Consider the following 19,437-nt stretch of genomic DNA (forward strand, 5'->3'; position numbering starts at 1 on the left):
TCCAAGACTTTTAAATTAATTTTTTCTGAATGAAATTCAATAACTTTCTCCTTTCTCTCTCACTCACTCTCCCTCCTGAGATGCTACTGAAAAGTGAGACGTTTTATACCCTAGTTAATATTTTTTATTAAGTTCTAATATTAAAGAGGCATGAAAAGAGGGAAGCATTATTGACCAAATCTGAATAAATTTACTGTAATTCACTTAAGCTAAGAAAATATGACCTGACTTTGAGATGGAGATCCCAGCTCCCTCAAATATGATCATAAATTGGCAACTGAAACATGCAAAGGAAAGAAGAGAGAAAGTTTTCATTAGGAAAGATACAGGGTACAAAGAAAAGCATCAAGCTGCTTCCTCAGTTACATCTTGGGGAATATTTATTTATTTTTGATATATTTATATAGACGACTGAAATAATGCCTCTGGTCACATTTATGACAATAATTTTAAAAAATACTCTGGGTGCTACCAATTTGACTTACAACATAATAGACAACATAAAGCAAGAGGACCGGGGATGAAATTGAATAGGATTTCAAAATCTCAGGTGTAGTTCTCTGGGTGTGTATCTGCGGAGAGCTGAGGAAACTTGCCTTTGGTCAGGAAAGGAAGCAGGGTTACCTAGCTCTCTGTTGCCATTAAAGTCTCAAGTGTAAGATTTAAAATAGCCTATTCGCTCAGCCTATTGAAGAGCTACTTGTAGACTGTGCTACCTGTTAGTGATTACACACCATCATTTTCCTGGTTAGAAGGAACTCAGATTCCTGGTCCTTGTCAACCACTTTAAGTGACATCAAAGGCATAGATAAGGAGGGAAACCTCAATCTGAGAGTGCTTGCCACACCATGGGCCCACCATGACATTCCTCAGAAGTAAGCAGGCAAATGAGATGAACATGCAAATTTAGACCCATGATTCAGATGATCTTATTTCTACCGTGTGGGAACTATGGCCTAACAGTGAGCTCCTTACCATGCTGATGGGAGAGGCAGGACCCAGCTTAGCTTTCTGCTGCCTCCTTCCTGCCATTTCATGGTTCAGTGAGGCTTCTCCCTGAATCCTGAAGCTATGTCATCCTTCCCTTTTGATATCTGGCTACCAGATCTAAGTTAAATTTCAGCTGACAGCATGAGCTTGGGTTTTAATGTTGCTTACAGATATTACGTACCAGTGTGATGAATGGCTGAATTATAGACTCTTATCTGACATAATCAAGAAATAGGTGTTCTGGTTATCCAATATTTTGCTAACAGATTAGTGTTACATATGCCATCAATGGATCACCTATATTCAGAGAATAGAAATAGAATTTACTTAATGATAATGATATATTATACTCTGAAATAATATTATTGACTTGCTAGTCTATTTTCTCTCTCCTCCAAGTAGAACAGAAGCCCTGGCCCAGAGAGCAGGCGCCCTGTCAATCTTCTTCACTGCTATAGCCAGACCTGACACACAGGAGATTCTCACTAAGTATTTGCTGAATAAATGAACAGTGGAATAAACATAAGTCAATTTTCTTTGCTCGAAAGGTAATTTAGAATTCCACAATTTCTTAGGATCATCATGTACTGTATATGCACAGGTGTGCTCATTAATAAAGTTCTGATTCACACAGGTTGCTAGATAATGGAGTTCCTTGCATTCTCACTTTAGCCAGTTAAAACGTTCACGGAGCGTCTTATTTGTACTCTGCGCTCGCTTGCATGAACAGGTAAATAAAAATGAAATATCTTACTAATCTCTTGCTCACTATGAGGTTCCAAACCCCAACCTGTAAAATAAGAGGTCAGTCTAAAAACTCTCTCCATCCTTTTCAGCTCACTTAAGTCACTGACAGAGAAGACCAGAATCATGCTCTGAGGTTACAGATGAGGGGTTGGACCCACAGAGCTACAAAATCATATGGCAAGGTTTGGGATGCCAAGGACCACCTTCAACATCAACAGCCCCATTTAATAATTTTCCTCTAAGGGAAACCTCTGTGAAAAATAGCCCTAAAATATAACTCAGATACAATCCAACCAAGGGATCAAACAAATCAAACCAATGCATCACTTACAGTGAGGCATCCAGACATTAAGAGCAACCTAACGTACTCAGTATCACCTTTGACTTCTTGCCAAAAGTGTTTGGCTTGACCTAATCAAACATTTAGCTCTAACTTCCGTTTACAGGAAACCCTGGGGTAGGGGTACAAAAAAAGATACCATGAGAAAATGATCAGACAAACCTTGAATTTGGGAGAAACTGACCTGGCCTTTTTAACAAGTCAGTGTCATAGAGAGAGAGAGGGCGGGGGGGGGGGGGGCGGGGGGGAGAGACTGACTTAGACATAACAATCAAATGTTAACACATGGTTCTTTATTTGAGTCTGGTTTGAAATAAAACAGATATAAAAATACTTATGGAATAAATGTATGTATTTCTGGATATTTATGGGGAAATTTGAACTGTGGACTGGATATAGATGACGTTAGTATATTATCTTTAGTTTTGTAGGTGAAATAATGGTATTATGGGTATGTAGCAGGACATTCTGATTTTTTGGAGAAATATGCTAATATATAGGATGAAATGTCGTGATGCCTGTCGTTTACATTAAAGTGGTTCAGCAAAATCAGATGAAGCAAATATGGCTATATGTTAACAACTGCTGAACTAGGTGAGAGTGTATAAGTCGTTCATTGTATCATCCTTTTTGATTTTCTGAACGTCTGAAAATTTCTTAAATAAATTGTTTTTTTGGCCATGCCACACGGCATGCGGGATCTTAGTTCCCTGACCAGGGATCGAACCCATGCCCCCTGCAGTGGAAGCACAGAGTCTTAACCACTGGACAGCCAGGAAGTCCCGAAATTTTTTAAAATAAATTTTTAAAAATGTTCACAGGTAGCAACTTCTCAGGAACTTTCTTCACAGCACTGAGGCCTCCTAATTAAAATAAATTTTTAAATATTGCCACAAACCATCCTCTGCCAGCAACTTGAATAAGTCATCACGGACAAAAGCAGTTATAATGACATACATCACAATTGGAGTCATTTTTGTTCTTAAACCAGTCTTCCGAATTTTCTTTTTGGAAAAGAGTTTTCAGCTCACCTTTTAAATGAAAGATCCAAAAAGCGGCTTATTTGCCTCAAGTTTGGTCCCTTTTAATTGACAGAAAACCTCTCCGCACACACCTCATGCAAACCTACTTTAGCTCTACCTTCCTAAAACTCGCTTTTGTCTCTGAACTTTAGAGAGCAGTTGGAGCTCTTTAATATTTTCTAAGAGGAACGTTTCCAACAAGTAACCCTGCAATTTATTCACTACTGCCAAGAATAAAAGTAACAGGTTTCACCACCAAGGCCTTCCAAGGCTTTGCAGGACTTTCAAGGTAAAGCATCACTCATTCACCTACAGGTTTGCTCCCTTAACGCATCTGTCATTTGTTTGGCTCTGGAGGAAACTATCTGATTACACAAAATTCTTTTCAGATCAGGTTTAAAATCTCAGCCACACTGGGACAAGTGGCGAAGCCTGCCAGCTCGATGGGTTAACGCTTGGACGTACTGAGCCAAGGACAAAGATAAGGAACAGCCAGAAGCTTGAAGAACTGAAAAGGAATGAGCATAAAGGACGCAAGGGCCTTTCTAAGCACTCCATTTACCGTGACTGCGTGTAAGCTGATTTCTTCCCCGTCCTTCTTGTAAATGAGCATGGTACCCTAAAGGGCGCTGGTAAGCAGCGGGAAATGCACGAGCCGCCAGGACCCGCTGCCCCCATCCACGGCTGTGCTATCCGTGCATTTTGAAGTTGGCAAGTAACCAGCCATCTTTCCGTCCCTCGTTTCCCATACCTTATTACAGGGCACATCATTCTTTAAAGCATTTAAATGAAGCAGATGTTAACCCCATCCATTCCACTTTCCCAGGGAACATGTCAATGATGATTTTGAAAATGCCAAAGAAAATGTCAAAGTATTTTGTTCCCTGGTTAAGAACACATCTGTGGAATAGGAGGGGGGAAATACATAAAAACACTCTATACGTAAAACACTCTATGGTCATTCAAGAAATAATCATAATGGATGTCAAACCACAGAAAATTGAGCAAGCACTACATTAAAAAAAAAAAAAAAAGGAAAGACATCTTGTGTCAAAATGGCTTTTTCATTCACTCATTTCAAAGACAAGTTTTGAAAATTAAATTCCATCCACCGGCTCAGAACAGAGCACATTAAGGCTTGACTCTAATGCCATTATCCATGTGGCAGCTCTCTCTCTTTTCTGCAACCGCGTTAATTGACAAAGCAGCCTTGGGGCTCACCTCCCATAGTGCCTTGAAGTCCTTCTGCTCGATGCGGAGAAGTTCACTGCTTTCCCTCGTAACAATTGTCGCATGGCGGGGAGTGTTGTCCAGAATGGACTCTCCAAAGGCTGTCCCAATCCCCAGAGTGCAGATGGTCACTGCATCCTGAGAATCCAAAAAACTGGGCATTAGAAAAGCAAACATTTTGCCAGTGGATGAGTTGTCTTTTCTTTGAAGTATATAGTTGACCCTTGAACAGCGGGGGAGTTAGGGGTACCAACCCCAGCCCTGCACACACACAGTAGAAAAGCTGAGCATATCGTGGTTCCTACACATCAGCATATTCAACCAGCCACAGATCATGTCGTACCGTAGTATTTACTATGGAAAAAACTCCGCCATGAGTGAACCTGCACAGTCCAAACCCATCCTGTTCAAGGGTCAACTCATTTCTATACAATATAACACTCAATTCACTTGCACAGTTCAACAAGTTTTGACAAATATATACACCGTGTAATCACCACCCAAGGCAAGACAACATTTCCATCACCCCTGAAAGTTCCCTCATGCCCCTTTCCAGTCAGGACCCTCCTTTCAGAGGCAACTGATGCTCTGATTTCTATCACCGTAAAGGAATTTTTCCAGTTTTAGGACTTCATGTAAAAGGAATCAGACAATATGCCCTCTTTGGTGTCTGGCTTCTTTTGCTTAACATAACGTCTGTAAGATTCATCCATGTTGTTGCGTGGATCAGTAGTTTTTTCCTTTCGCTGACGAATAGTTTTCCATTGCAAGGGTATGCCCCAATGTGCTTATCCATTCTCCTATTCGTGGACATTTGGGTTGTTTCTGGTTTGGGGATATTATGAATAAGGCTGCTAGCAATCTTGTGCACATCTTTCTGCGGACATGGTTATCTTTTTATAAGACTACTCGCTCTAAGAAAACGGGGGAAATCGTTTGAAGATGAACTCAGCTTTTTTAGTGAGAGAGTACAGTTAACGATATTTAAATAAGAAACTGGAACGGGGATACGGTTATGTCAGTCTGACTCAAAGAGATGAGGAAACTGAGGGTCAGAACGGTGGATTCACGAGGCCCGAGTTCACACAGATAGTAAGTAACGCAGCCAGGTTCCAATTGTGACTATCTGACTACAGATTCCCAGCTTCTTGTATCACGCTGCCCCCCTCAGCCACAATAGAGTAAACGCAGCACCCAGTGAAGTGCTGTGTGGCTAGCTGATAAAATGTCCTGAACCGATGATTTCAAAGTGTAAGGTGTACTAAAAACGTAATTTCCTTTCTGCATGCAACATGGGCGACGATACTTGGATTTAATCCTAACTAGTTGCAAGTAATGCAGTCACTCAAGATCACCTGGACGTTAATTTTGCAAAAGGTACTATCAACTAAGGGAGATACACAAGGGTAATCCTGAGTTAGAAAGTACAGTTTTCCTTTCACGCACCTAATACACGATAATAGGCAAATGTTATTAAGATCACGTTAGTGACTTTGTAATCACATTACTAAGACGAATGCCTGTAAGAATCCAGTTCCCTGAACCATAGCAAGTTGCTTCTGCACAGATATTACCACTTAAAATTGTGTTCAGGAAAATAAAATCAATAATATCTCAGAAGAGAATGAAAGATCAGGGGGAAACATAAAAATGGCCTGTTAATAAATTTTCCAGAAAGGCAGCTGGTAACAAACTCAGTCAGAAAAATATCCCCAGGGCTGAAATATCAATACCCAGCATATCAGATACTTCTGAGTAATTTTCAGGTTCTAGTAAAAACACAAGATGGATTATGATAAATGACAGACTTTCACAAATTCTTTAGACTACGGGTTCGCTTAAAGATCCACTAGCCTACTTCATTTTTTTTTTTAATCATCTGGACCCTTCAGAAAGAATCCTCTTAGCCTAATGTATACTTTCCAGTGTAAATTTCTATTTTAAAACCTGACAGGGACGAACCATATGTATTACTACTGCCACTATCCATGTAGCTCAATTATCTACGATTAGCTACAAAGTATAACGCACAAGAACTATGCAGATCTGTTTTTCGTGAGCTCGCTGTAGACTTTTACGGAATAAGTTGTCTTCTCCATCTCTCATCTCCTATCCCCGACACCTGTCACCATGTGTCACCAGAAGGTATACAAAGACACAGCCTGTGAAAGTCAGTCGCATGAGCCCATCTTCTTGCTGGTGAGCAGCTCTGGTAATGATGACAAAAGACTGAAATTATTCTTGGATTTCCCCTAGAGAGTTTAACATGACACCTGCCTGCTCACACGTAACAACATTTAGTCATGTTAGTGCTGCCAAGTGCCCTCCTCAGTGTGGCTCCGTGCGTCAGGACCTCTGTGCAGAGGGGCACCAGCCCCCGTCGTTCCGTCCAGCACCTGGGCTCGCTCCCAGTATCCCGCGCTCTCCCACCAGAGCTGAGTGTGGGATCCGACCTGTCTTCTCCTCCTTCAGACCCCATCCTCTCAAATGTAAGGACAGGGAATCACAAATACAAGATATAGTTTTGAAAGTAGGACTATAAAACCTCACCTGAAAGAAGCGTTACTTGCAACTTCAAACCTGACTTTCAGCAGACTCGGTATTTTTAGGACAAATTTACTTAGAAATCTGAATGGATTTGGGAAGTGTGGATTGGGCAACTGGGATAATTGGGCACAGGGAAGAAGAAAGTCCTAAGAAGAACATCTTCACCCTAAAGATGAATCACTCCCTTTATGGTCCCTAGGGGCGAGGCCTTGTTTGCATTTTAGTTCCAGGAGGGGACTTGCAATGTGCGTAGAAAATAATTACCAAATAAAGACATTGACATTCAAATGTTCTCTCAGGTGGCAGCACCAACATGGTTGCTCAGTATGTATCAATAAGTTGAAAGGCAGGATAAACGTGAGCCCCAGGAATGTGAGTCAGAGTCGCCGACGCACTCTTATTTTAGTGCACACTCCCAGCTCGCCAGATCCCTGCAGGTCAGAGTTCCAAGCCTGCAACCCTGCGGAGATGCTTAAATGCATGCCTTTGCCTGCAGCTGCAAGTGCCCATTTCTGCAGGGAACACTACTATTCCTTTAAACTCACACATCCTCTAGAGATCTGCTCATGTCTCAATACGTACTAGACAGGGACTATTCAGACATTTATTTTCTGCTCAATTGCAGATTAATGTTCAGAAAGGTTACCTGAAAGGAAATATTTACAGTGAGGAAGACTGAAGAAATCGGCAAGGACTATGAAACATCAACAGTGAAGGAATGGCCCATTTTACGTTAAGATGGTAATTTATTTGGGGGGACTTTCAAATATGAAATGACGATCTAAAAATCTGAGTGTCTTCAAGTATGAAGGTGGGTTTAGCAGATGCTGCTGGAGCCCTGCCAGATTCCCCCACCCCTTTCTCCCACCCTCGCAGGCAACTGTAGGTTTCTGGACAGTTCCCACATATACGCTCGGCTTCCCCTTTCATCTGCATTGCTCCACTTGAGGGCAGCGTGCTGGGCAATTAATGCCTGTAAGGTGTATCTTCCAAAGAGGCATGAGAGGAGCAAGATAAATAGGCCGGCTTCCTACCCTACCCAGTTTCTTAGAGGGTCCCGCGGAAGGAGTGAGCCCAGGTGCCCATAGCTGAACTCCTTACCTACACATTTTTATAGGCATTCCTCATTCCTCCTGTCAACTTCCCACTCCCTTACGACACTTCCTGGGGTTTCCTCCATAAAAAGCACTTGCAGCCAAACCCTTGTCTCCAGGTTAGCTTCTGGGCAAACAGGAGACTGGGTTAGCTAAACGTGGCCCTGAGTCCCAAGTTACACTGAGACCTCTGGGGAGGTCCTGGGCCTAACCAGTAATCCCAGAGAGATCCTACAATAGCAACAGAGACCAGCTTATCACTGACGGCTTTGCATCAGACACATCCTAAGTGCAATATCCCTTGGGTGACACCTGGGAAGACTTCATTGTATTAGTAAAGCATCCTGGGTCTCCAAGGCCAATTCTACTACATAACTAGCAGTGATGGGCTCTCAAAACAAAGAATTACCTATGACACATTACTGATACGATACCTGGTTTCTTCCCGCAATCGGATCGAGCTCTCTCTCATCTGCGAGTCCACTTGATCACTCCTCCTACCTTCTAAAAACTTACTTACCCAGTCACCCTTAATAGTACTTATCCTCCCGTGCCTCGGTATTCACGTGGATCTCCACATGTGTGAGTGGAGTACTATAGGCCATGCCCTGGGCCAGGTGTCTTGACTATGTCTCATTAATTCTTCACAACAGTTAAAGGAGATAAAGTATTTAAGTGCTTTGCACCATGCCGGACTCAAGAGAAATGCTTAATAAAGATAGTCTTCCTGGTGGTAGTATTAAAGCAGTCCTGCAACACTGGGATTATTGTTATGTTATAGGTTGAGGAGAATCAGGCTCAAAGATATTCAGTAATTTGTGAAGTGTGGCTAACAGGTAGAAGAGTTGAGACTAGAAACTAGCCAATCTAATTACCTCCCATATACTTCCTAACTTATATGAAATTTAAGAACCTCTTTCTAAGGTTCAGTAGAAAGCTGATTAATTATTAATGTAATCCATACAGGTTCTTTTCTCAATCAGCCAATTCACAGATTGAATACCTAATAATTCCAAATCACCAGGAAAAGCCCACACATTTGGCACTGCTCCCCCTCCAACCCTCTAATCCCAACATTGGGGCCCACTTGACCCTCACCTAGAGGATCAAATCCATTCCAGGCTGGGGCTCTGACCCCCTTACTCAGGAGAAATGCAAGCGACCGAAGCCAGAAACTAAGAATCGCATCTGCATTTCTGCTTTGCCCACTCTGATCCTGTGCCCTGTTCTAATAACGGAGCTCCTGCATCAGTTGGACAAACTGGGTTTCTATCTTTCTGCGTCTCTGTCCCGATAACCTGCCGGTATCCTAATTCTTCTCAAAGTGGTAGACTGCCTCGTTGTGACAGCACTCCCCAGGCCCTGGCTCCTCTCTGGCACCCTTCTAATACCGGGCCTCGTTGTCGTCAGCCTGGCCACCCAGCTCCATCACAGAGCCTGCTTCCTGCCTCCCTGCCCATCACCAGGCCCCACCCATCATGTTAGACCTGCCTCAGCCCTTCACCTGCTCACCTGGGGGCTGTGCTGCTCCCACCTCCTGCCCAGCAGCACCTGCACATGCCCTCTAGAAGGTGCCCATCTCCACCATGGGCAGCCCCCAGCTTACAGGTTCTCCTCCTGCCCAGGTGGGCACCAACTGAAGTCAGGAGCAATATCTTGGTATGGTATGTGTTTCAGCAGAATAGGTGGGGTCTGGTTACTTCTGCTCCTAAAAGTTGGTGTTAGGTAAGTTAACAAAGGTGTCAACAATCTGGCCCTGCTGGAAGGCAGGGAGCGTCAGGCAAAGCACACACACCTGGAGGCACCAGAGTCGGCACACTCCATACCGAGCGGGAAGTGCCCTGGAGGCAGCATAGGGAGAAGAGGACGCGCCTTGCAGACCTAGATTCAAAGCTCATTTCTGCCAATTACTAATCCTGGGCTTTGGGGAGAATGCTCCCAGGAGCCTCAGTATCCTCCCTTGCGAAATGGGCACAATCTTTCTCGTTCGATTATTAGCAGAATTCAGTATTCGTGATAGATAGTCCAATACGGCTCCTGGCACACAGGTGCTCCATCAAAAATGGAAGATATTATTTCTGACAACCTATACATGTATATAAATGTGGTTATCTACATGTCTAAAAAGCAAAGTGTATTTTTCTACTATTTAAGTAACAGAGAATCTCTAATCATTTTGCATTCATCTCCAATTAATGATGGCTTTTTCAACACTTAAATTCCAAGTTTCTCTGTCCCCCAGTCTGGATGTCAAGTGGTTTGAATGATCTGCAAAACACTTCAGCTCTCTGGGGGAGCATGTATTCAAAGGAACCCTTCTGAAGAGTCCTGCTGTAAATCAAAGAATCCTTCTGCACTGCAACTAATCACCCCTTAATTTATCTGCTTTGAATGTCTGGATTACAGTATACTGGGTTTCCTTAAAGTAGGCATTCTCATAGGAGGCATTTTATTTGTTTGTTTCGTTATAAACATTACTACAGTATGGACATGGGAATGGTGTTAAGAAAGTCCACGGTTATGTGTCACTGATATCCAAGCTAATAAACGTGGACCTTGCACATGAGGTCTATGAGCAGCAGCTGAAATCTAATTTACACAAGTTAGACACTCTGATGAAATTTAAAACAATAAATTAGAAGAATTCTGTGTTAAGTACATCAATTTTTTGACTGCTCTGTAACTTTGAAGGGCATCCTTTTTTTTTTTTTTTTTTTTTTTTTTTTTACACGCAGGCTTAGCGGCCATGGCTCACGGACCCAGCCGCTCCGTGGCATGTGGGATCTTCCCGGACCGGGGCACAAACCCGCGTCCCCTGCATCGGCAGGCGGACTCCCAACCACTGCGCCACCAGGGAGGCCCAGAGGGGTATCCTATTTTTAATCATGCATATTTAACTCACTTCCTTATTAGTAGCTCAAGAAGTTGATTGTCTCACCGCATATTTATTGTTTTGGATACACGTTGGGTTAACATCAAGGAACAAACTGGTACTTTAAGTGTGTACACCCTGAAACAAATTTTTACAAAACAAGTAGTTTTACAATTTCTATTTTAGGCCTATAGGCAACACTTGCCATTAAGTCTGCTAGTGCCTGGGTTTATTTCATAAGCTGGAATTTAGTCCTGGAATTTACGAAGTGCTCCAAGTCCTTTTAGAAAATAAAAGTTTAATGGACCCTAATCTCTGAATTTGTCAAGACATTAGGGCGTATGTGCAGCCTTAAGGATTTACTACCAAGCAGGAAGGCAAAATACTAAGACAAATGTGTTTTTCTTCCTAACAAACAGCAAAGACAAGCTCTATTACTTTGAGAGCACTTCCTTGGAATCGGTGTTAGACACAGCACAGCAAGATCAGGCAAGCTGGCTGCTGGAAGGTTCAGTGAGAATGGACTCGCATTAGCATCTGATAACTCACTCCGGGAGGCCAGCCCTGTTTCAGCAGAGAGCCAGTCTGTACTACACTGTGGCCCTGTCTTGCCTCTGCCCAAACCCAGAATTACATGCAACAAAACTAAATACAGTACTCGGATGCCCCAGGCAGGATGCTAAACAAACTCTGATCAGATCCTAACAAAGAGTGTGACCTAAGCATAGACAAGTAGTAAGAGATTACAAACAACCACTCTAGACTTGGCACCTTTCAGGTTTTATTGGCTTGATAAATGGGTTCAGAAGATGTTTCCAAATGACAGCAAGGTCTGAAAATAATGGGGTGAAATGAGAATGAACCAAAGAATCAGACAGACAAAAACAAAGACGGGGAAAGATAAAGCAACATGACAGAGAAACATGCCTATCCTCCAAATTTTACAAATATGCAACGCTTAAAAACATCTTTGTTGTATAGACAGAGGGTTTTTAAAAAAAAAGCACATTTTACTTTGGGGAGAGAACCAGTAAGAGACCATTTTCCAAAAATTTGGCTAAAAATCGCCAGACAACTTTATAGAGACTGATGAAAAGATGAATAAAGTGATGACCAAGGCCAAGCTCAGCCCCATTCTCTGATCCCATGAAATGGCTGAACAGCACTGTTAAACTTGCCATTTCGAATACCAAGTGCATTTCCTGCTTTTTCTATTCTAGCACTGCCCTCTTGTGGTAAAATGACAACATTGCAACCAACAGCATTCCACTTCAGGCAACCAACTTTTCTTTCCAAGTAGTAATAAAAAAGCACGGAAGCCCTGCTCCTTGCCAAGCTTCGTACTAAGTGCTTTATCTACATTAACTAATTTAAGGCAGGAACTAGTATCTCGAACTTACACGTGCTCTAACTTGCTCACAGTCACTCAGCAATTAAGTGGCTCTGAGGATTTCGAAAGAGGTCTGATTTAAACCATTGTGCACTGCATTAAGTAAATAGTAACACTTTAAGCATCTGTTATAGAAATATAAAAGTTTTAATGAATTAATAAAGCATCCCATTCCCTATTTTGCAGTATGAACTTCTATTTGCTCTGCAACCATCAGAAATTCTTCTTTCATATGACTGGGGAACTGTTATACTTTTTTGCTGTAAAGATTAGTTTAAAACTTTATTTTTAGGATTTAAATAGTTACCATGCCAAAGAGGCTCCTCACTTATAAAATCTGCAGAGAAAAGAAGGACCCTGTCTCTCTGGCCCCTTCCCCCCCACGCACAGTTGGGTATTGTCTGAGATAGTGTGGTTTTTAAAACTATTTATTGTTTTTAAGCTTCATATTTGTTTTATAACTTGTTCCAGTGCTCACTCCTAACCTGAAATCCACTTAAACATGAAAAAGTCCACCCATAGTATTGATACTATTCATTCCAGTGGGAATGTAAAGTCTCTGGCTTTCAGCCCGTTAAGTTAATTAGGCCCCGGAGACAGGCAGCTTCTTGAGCACTCGAGTTCAGCTGTGGGCATCTGAAGGCCTGCGCGTCCTGCTCAGGCTTAGGTAAGAAACCGAGGGTGGGGACAGGTCTCGCTGGGAACTGGAGGATATATCCCCAGCAGAATCTGTCCTACACGAGCACGTGAGCCAGGCTGGGACACTCGGGGACAGTGAGGCTGTCCGTGGGCAGGGCCCCTTGCTGGGCATTCTCAGTTTCAGGGGGTAAGACAATGCACGGCCAGGCAGGAAAACGGCTGGGCAGCTGGGAGAGGGGCCTCTGACAGCCACACAGGGACACAGGGGCAGGAGCACTTCCCAAGTAGGTTTTGTTTTACGGAGTAGTGGGATCAATATAAATTACAGGAAGACATTTCCAAGGACGGTCTCTAATAAAAGTTCGCCATAATAACAGGAATGGAATAATCCATGTACTTCCCAGAGTTCTTAGCACACCCCTGGTTTCAAGGCTGTAACGCAAGAAACGAAAGCACCGTGGCACCAGCTCCTCGGGGAGGGTCTCGGGTAGGTACGGCCCACGTCCCTCTCCTCATCCGGAGGCTTTTGTCTCTCCCCTACCCCGGTCCGCGCTCGAGGCCTTGGACTGGGGAGACTCAGGTGAAGAGAAGGCGGGGAAGCAGAGCGTAGGCCTAACTGCGTGAGAGGCAGAGAAGCTGGTCCCAGCCAGCGCGCGGCAGGCTCCTGTACCCCAGGGTGCCGGTCCCGAGCCAGGAGCGGACACAGGCCGGGGCAGCATCAGCGCGCCAGGTCGTGCCTCCCCGGCTGGCACACGTTGTGTTTCTAAACTGACTGGGCGGGCTGACCCCAAACAAGACCAGGAGGCGAGCCATCTGGCTGCCCGCAGCCCCAGGGCTTTTCCCCTCCGCCCTCCCATGCCAGGAAAGGGCCTGAAGATTATATTACTACCTACCGGCGTGTTTCTGTTTTCCTCCTTCTCCCAAATGCGGAATCAAGGGCTTTCTTTGTTATAACGTTGGGCATCGGCGTGACCCCAGGGTATGAAGAAGGCGCCACACACCGCCGTGACCACCATGCGCGCGTACCGGCAGCGCTTGGGAGCAAGCGCCCTTTGTACCCGTAGCCTCCTCCCCAAGCAGATGGTCCCTCGTGTGGCCAACCTCAGCGTGGCTCGGGCAGAGCACCGGATTGGGTAAGGAAGTCAGGTGACTTCCAGCTCTATGGGCTACCACTGTGTCCTCCTGAGTGGGCAACTCATTCACCTGTGACCTAAGCAAGATGCAACACAGCTGGGTCGACCTAACAGAGCGGCTCAAACAAAAGAGTGCAAGTGAAATGCTTTGCATATGATGAGATTTAATACTACTCTGCTCGTAGTGTATGGTTAATGAGAAATAAGGGTGACCCTCCACGGGAGGTCCAAAGAATTCAAGAAGAACCTGCCAAACCAATCATACAGAGAGCAAGAAGTGAGTTTTCTTACTCTGGTGAGCAGAAAAGTATAGAGGAATGATGGGAAGGGAAAAAAAGTAATATACTGAAACAGGCAGGAAAGTAACATGAATTTATGAGGCAAATAAGATACTTCTGCTCTGTGTATTCTTGAAGTTATAGTTATATCTTCCTATCATACATAAGAAATAGGGTGATTTTTTTTCAGAAGACATTCCCCCCAAATCAATAGTACCTAATAAATGTATGCCATAAAAGTACTGTACCAGGATCTGTGAAGGGTTTTCTTCCTCACGTGTTTCTTATTTCAATCAGTGGCATCACCGCCCACCTCATCATCCAAGTCAGGCTCCTCCTTTTCTCTCAACCCCCTACACATCCCATCAACACCTCTCCCACCCTCTAACCCAGAAACCCTTTGAAGGGATGGGCCACGCTCATTTCACTGTGCGCGTCCAGGCCTGAAAGGTGGTGCAGGAGGGCCCACATGCCAGGGGCAGCCCAGCAGAGGGTGAGAAGCGGGCCTTCCCCAGCAGCACGCCTCAGGGGGGCTTGGAGGTGAGGCGTGGAGCTCTGAGTTCTGAGCTGGAATCGGAAATGCAGGAGGGTGGCTGCAGGAGCTGCAGGGGAAAAGCTGCTTCTCTGCACACTCGTCATTGCTGAACTGCTCAGCCCTCACTTTATCCCTTCCCCTTCCCACCCTCCGGATGGCACCTGTACAACCCTGAGGGTCAAGAACGTGAGCCCTAGGATCACAAAGAACTGGCTCTGACACCTAATGGCTGTGTAACCTGTAAAATGAGACTAATAATAGCACTGAATGGGGAAGGCGATGCAGGGAGTAGCCAGTGAAATAAAACTTGTAAAGTGCTTTGCACAAAGCTGCCTCTAGTGGGCGCCCTGTTACCATTAGCCATTCCTGCCCTTATCTCACCATCCCGGCTCAGCTAAAACCCTACTGAGGAGCCGCAACTCAGAGATGAGGTTGGCAGTTCATCACCACCATCTCCTCTGACTTCTGACTCTCAGATGAGAAGATAGGCATGCAGGGCAGGGTGAGACTTGAGGAAAGGAAATGGAGGGGCAGGCTAGCAAGAAACTGCCCTAACCACTTTTGAAGATTTGACTCTTTGCTGTTACCTCATTTCTTTCCTTAATTCTCTCTTAGTCTCTTTTAACTTTTCTTCTTTTTCTTTTACTGCCCCCTGCCCACCTTTTTTCGTGTGTGAACAGCAGGAAGAACATGAAATTTGGAGTGTGTCAGATGTGAATTCAATTCTTTTTTTTTTCTTGCCTGCATTTTATAAAACTAAAATGAGTTTATTTTGCTAAGTCAAGCAGTAAAAAGAAGGAAATACTTCTCTTTTATAGCCATGTACCTCTAAAGCCACTGTCCAGGAATTTTCCAGCACTGACATTTTTGGTCCGCAGAGACCAAAAATAGGCAGATAAAGTTAGTCCCAGCAAAGATTCCACAATGTAACCAAACTTTCTTTACATACACAGGGGGAAAACAAACCCACAGATTTAATACAAATTTTTTAAAATGTGGCCTCATAAAACTGTCATTCAGTCATCAGTAAGGACTCTGCTTTACCTACTTAGTGGCGGACATTAACAACTCCTCTGGGCAGACAACGGTCAACGTAGTAATTAGCCAGAAAACTGTGACGACTTGCAGTGGGTTCTTTTTCCTACAAAAACATTAATACTGCTGCATGAGGTTTCATATGATGCATGGCGACTTACTAAGTGAAAGAAATTGGAAAAAAACCTTGAAATCGGGAAGTAAACAAAATTAGAGAGTTGCTCACATTCCAACAGGTATTTGTTAAGCATCTAGGAGGTATCCAAAATGTTTCTATAAGCCACAGAAACTTATCTTCCTTTACCAAACACAGAATTATTGTAAAACCCAGTAAGCTTCATTTTGAAATGTCGAGTGAATTCAATTCTTAATTTAGCCACGTACGTATGTGTGGCCCCAGGAAAGTTATACCTAAGGTCTCTGAGCCTCGTTTTCAAGCCCCTGTAAAATAGGACGTGAATAACTAAAGATAAAGACAGTTAATATCCACGGAACCCCTCACACAGTGTGACACGTGAAGGCACTTAGCAATGCTGTTGCTGGTCTCTAGGAATTCCAGGTCTTTTCTTGCTTCTCCTCCCATGGCCCATTGCCCAATCTCATTTTGCTCCCCATGATAGGGGTATAGGATGGTTAATTTTGTGTGTCAACTTGGCTAAACTACGGTAATCAGTTGTTCAGTCAAACAGTCTATATTTTGCTATAAAAGTATTTTTTTAGATGTGATTAACATTTGCAATCAGTAGACTTTAAGTAAAGCAGATTACCTGCCATAATGTGGGTGGGCCTCATCTAATCAGTTGAAGGCCTTGAGAGCACATAGGTCTCCCTTGAGGTTTCCCAAAGAAGAAATTCTGCTTCCACAATGCAACATAGAAATTCTGCCTGAGTTTCCAGCTTTTAGACTCAAGACTGCAGCATCAACTTTCACCTGAAACTCCAGCCTGCCAGTTGCCCTGAAGATTTCAAACTTGGCAGTCCCCACAATCACATAAACCAATTCCTTAAAAGAAATATCTGTCTCTATCTATCTATTTATCTATCCATCCATCTATCTATCTTCCTACCTATCTTTCTATCTATCTATCTTTCTATCTATCTATCTATCTCCTGTTGGCATTGCTTGGCATCCTGTTGGCACCCTGTTGGCAAACCCTCACTTACATAGGGTGCTACTCTGATTGGCTAACCCATAGACCTGATGTGGCCACATCACTAGCGGGCAGAGACCAGAGTCCATTACAAGGCTAGAGCAGCTAGAAATGGGTTTTTTTTGTTTCTCCCCTTTGAGCAACTTGCCACGAGAGAAGATTCAGCCATCTCACTCATCCTCCTTAGCTTCTTCCCTCCGTGTGGCTGGAACCCTGTCTTGCCCATCAGAGCTGGCTAGAAGGCTAGGATCACTGTCTGTCTCAGGCTACTCTTGGGAGGGCTGGAGGATGTAGAGGTCAATGTGTTTCTTAGTGACTCTCCAAATCAATTCAGAAAACTCTGGTTGGACATTATGGCTGGACTCTGTGAAGTACACAGAGGAGGCAATAAGCCAGCTTTGGTATAAAACTAATTCCTAACAAAGTAAGAGAAGAGCAAGCCCAGCTCAGGAAACTTCTCTGCATTGGGGCTGAGGTCAAAACCACAGCTAAAATCTGGGGGCTTCCCTGGTGGCACGGTGGTTGAGAGTCCGCCTGCCGATGAAGGGGACACGGGTTCGTGCCCCGGTCCGGGAAGATCCCACATGCCGCGGAGCGGCTGGGCCAGTGAGCCATGGCCGCTGAGCCTGCGCATCCGGAGCCTGTGCTCCGCAACGGGAGAGACCACAACAGTGAGAGGCCCGCGTACCGCAAAAAAAAAAAAAAAACACAGCTAAAATCTAAAGTTAAAAATTTACTAAAATTTTTTTAAAACCCACAGCTAATAACAAAGTGTTGCTCAGCTATTCTTGGCTGGCACCCCATGGTGAGAGATAATTGGTCCAGGGTAACACTCCAGCAGCCCCTGGCCAAATACTATTCTAATACCATCAAAATCTCACGCCAGCTTTTAACATCTGAGGTGTCAGCACGTCACTGCTGATGCTGTTTATCATCCCTTAGGAACATCTGCTCTGCTTTTTAAAATTCTTTCCTCATCTCTCTTGCTTATATTTCTTGCCTTCTCACCTTTCTCCTCCTTAATTTGCATCTTCCTTCCCTTTCCTCTCTTTCCTCACCTTTCTCTTTTCAACTTTCCACCCACACCATCATTACTCATTCAGGACCATGCAGAGGAGGAAGGAAAATCATCCTCTTCTAGGTCCTGTCCCCTCTGCACATCCACGGAGGTGCGACCGGGTGAAGGGAAGCATCAGGGGCAGCTGTGAGCCACGAGAGCCGGAGGGGACCCAACCAGGACAGCAGTCTGCGGGGAAAAGGTGTGCAGAGAGGCAGGACATGGGGTGACCTGAAAGGATGAGAAGTAGCCAAGAGAAGGAAATCACACGCTTCATCATGTTTCTTCAGAGTCAGATAGTACAGAGTGTTGGCTAAGAGCGTATGTTCAGGTGCCTAAGTCTTTGGGTTTTAATCTTGGTTCCCCTAATTTCTAGATATGTTACTTGGAGCAAGTTAGTTAATCCCTTGAGGCCTCAGTTTCCTCATCTGTAAAATGAAGCAGTAATGTGACCTACCTCATAGGGTTATTGTGAGGCTTAAAGGAGTAAACACCTATTAAGTGCTTAGAACACTGCCTAGCACATAACAAATATCCAAGAATTGCTAGCTGTCCTCGGTCCCGCTGGGAAACGGAGGCAGCTTACAAGAATCAAAACCCACCTCCCCCGTTGGGCTGCTCTGAAATCCAAGAGGAAACTGGCCCTGTGAGAGAGGGGAGAGGGACAGTACCACTGAGGCTAGCGGGCACAGATTCCGGGCAGTTTCTCATGGAACTTTTGATGCACTGGTGCATAGAAAAGGTACACTATTGGTTAAGTAGAACTTGGGCACTGGCCTGAGGTCCTAAGCCTCCATGACAATGGGTGGGACACAGGCACCTATACTCCAAACTTCACATGTCCACTTACCAACCATCCGCTTGTTAGATGGTAACTGCCCACGACTCCAACACACACACAAGTTCCTACAAAATTTACACCTCAAGTTGAGGCCGTCATGATGTTTCTCACATTCGAAGTGTGCCACATCTGGAGAAGGCTCAGAAGCACTGTCTTAAACATGGTACTTGGCTGGAGGTTATTTGTCCCTTTAACTGATTCTTTGATGTTTCTTGATATTTCTTTCTGATTCTGTAGTTAGCCAATTCTCTTCCTTCAGTTTTTATCTGAATCCTGAATATGTGAATATAAACCTGGAACATTCTCATACTGAAGCTTGGCGGTAGCCTCTAGAGGGGTGTCCTTTTGAGATGAGAGGGTCTTGGCTCTAAGTAGGAAGGTCCCGCACATTTAGGCCACATGGAATAATGACGGAGCAAAAGTCACTGCAGATATGAAAGGAGACTCTGGGTACAATTTTCTATTTTTTTTTTTTGCGGTACGCGGGCCTCTCGCTGTTGTGGCCTCTCCCGTTGCGGAGCACAGGCTCCGGACGC

At 44.2% G+C, this 19,437-nt stretch overlaps 1 protein-coding gene across 4 annotated transcripts in view; it reads right to left on the bottom strand.

Annotated features, from left to right (window-relative positions):
• The window catches only part of RAPGEF4 (Rap guanine nucleotide exchange factor 4), a 317,781-nt gene that overhangs the window by 237,108 nt on the left and 61,236 nt on the right, over nucleotides 1–19,437 (bottom strand). For all 4 annotated transcript variants that reach the window (XM_060302243.1, XM_060302240.2, XM_060302239.2 and 1 more), the window contains exon 4: nucleotides 4,321–4,467. In XM_060302243.1, coding sequence (XP_060158226.1) covers nucleotides 4,321–4,467 — 147 coding nt within the window. The remainder of the gene's footprint in view (nucleotides 1–4,320; nucleotides 4,468–19,437) is intronic.

Source organism: Globicephala melas, chromosome 7 (genome assembly GCF_963455315.2).
Source record: "Globicephala melas chromosome 7, mGloMel1.2, whole genome shotgun sequence".
Classification (NCBI taxonomy): domain Eukaryota; kingdom Metazoa; phylum Chordata; class Mammalia; order Artiodactyla; family Delphinidae; genus Globicephala; species Globicephala melas.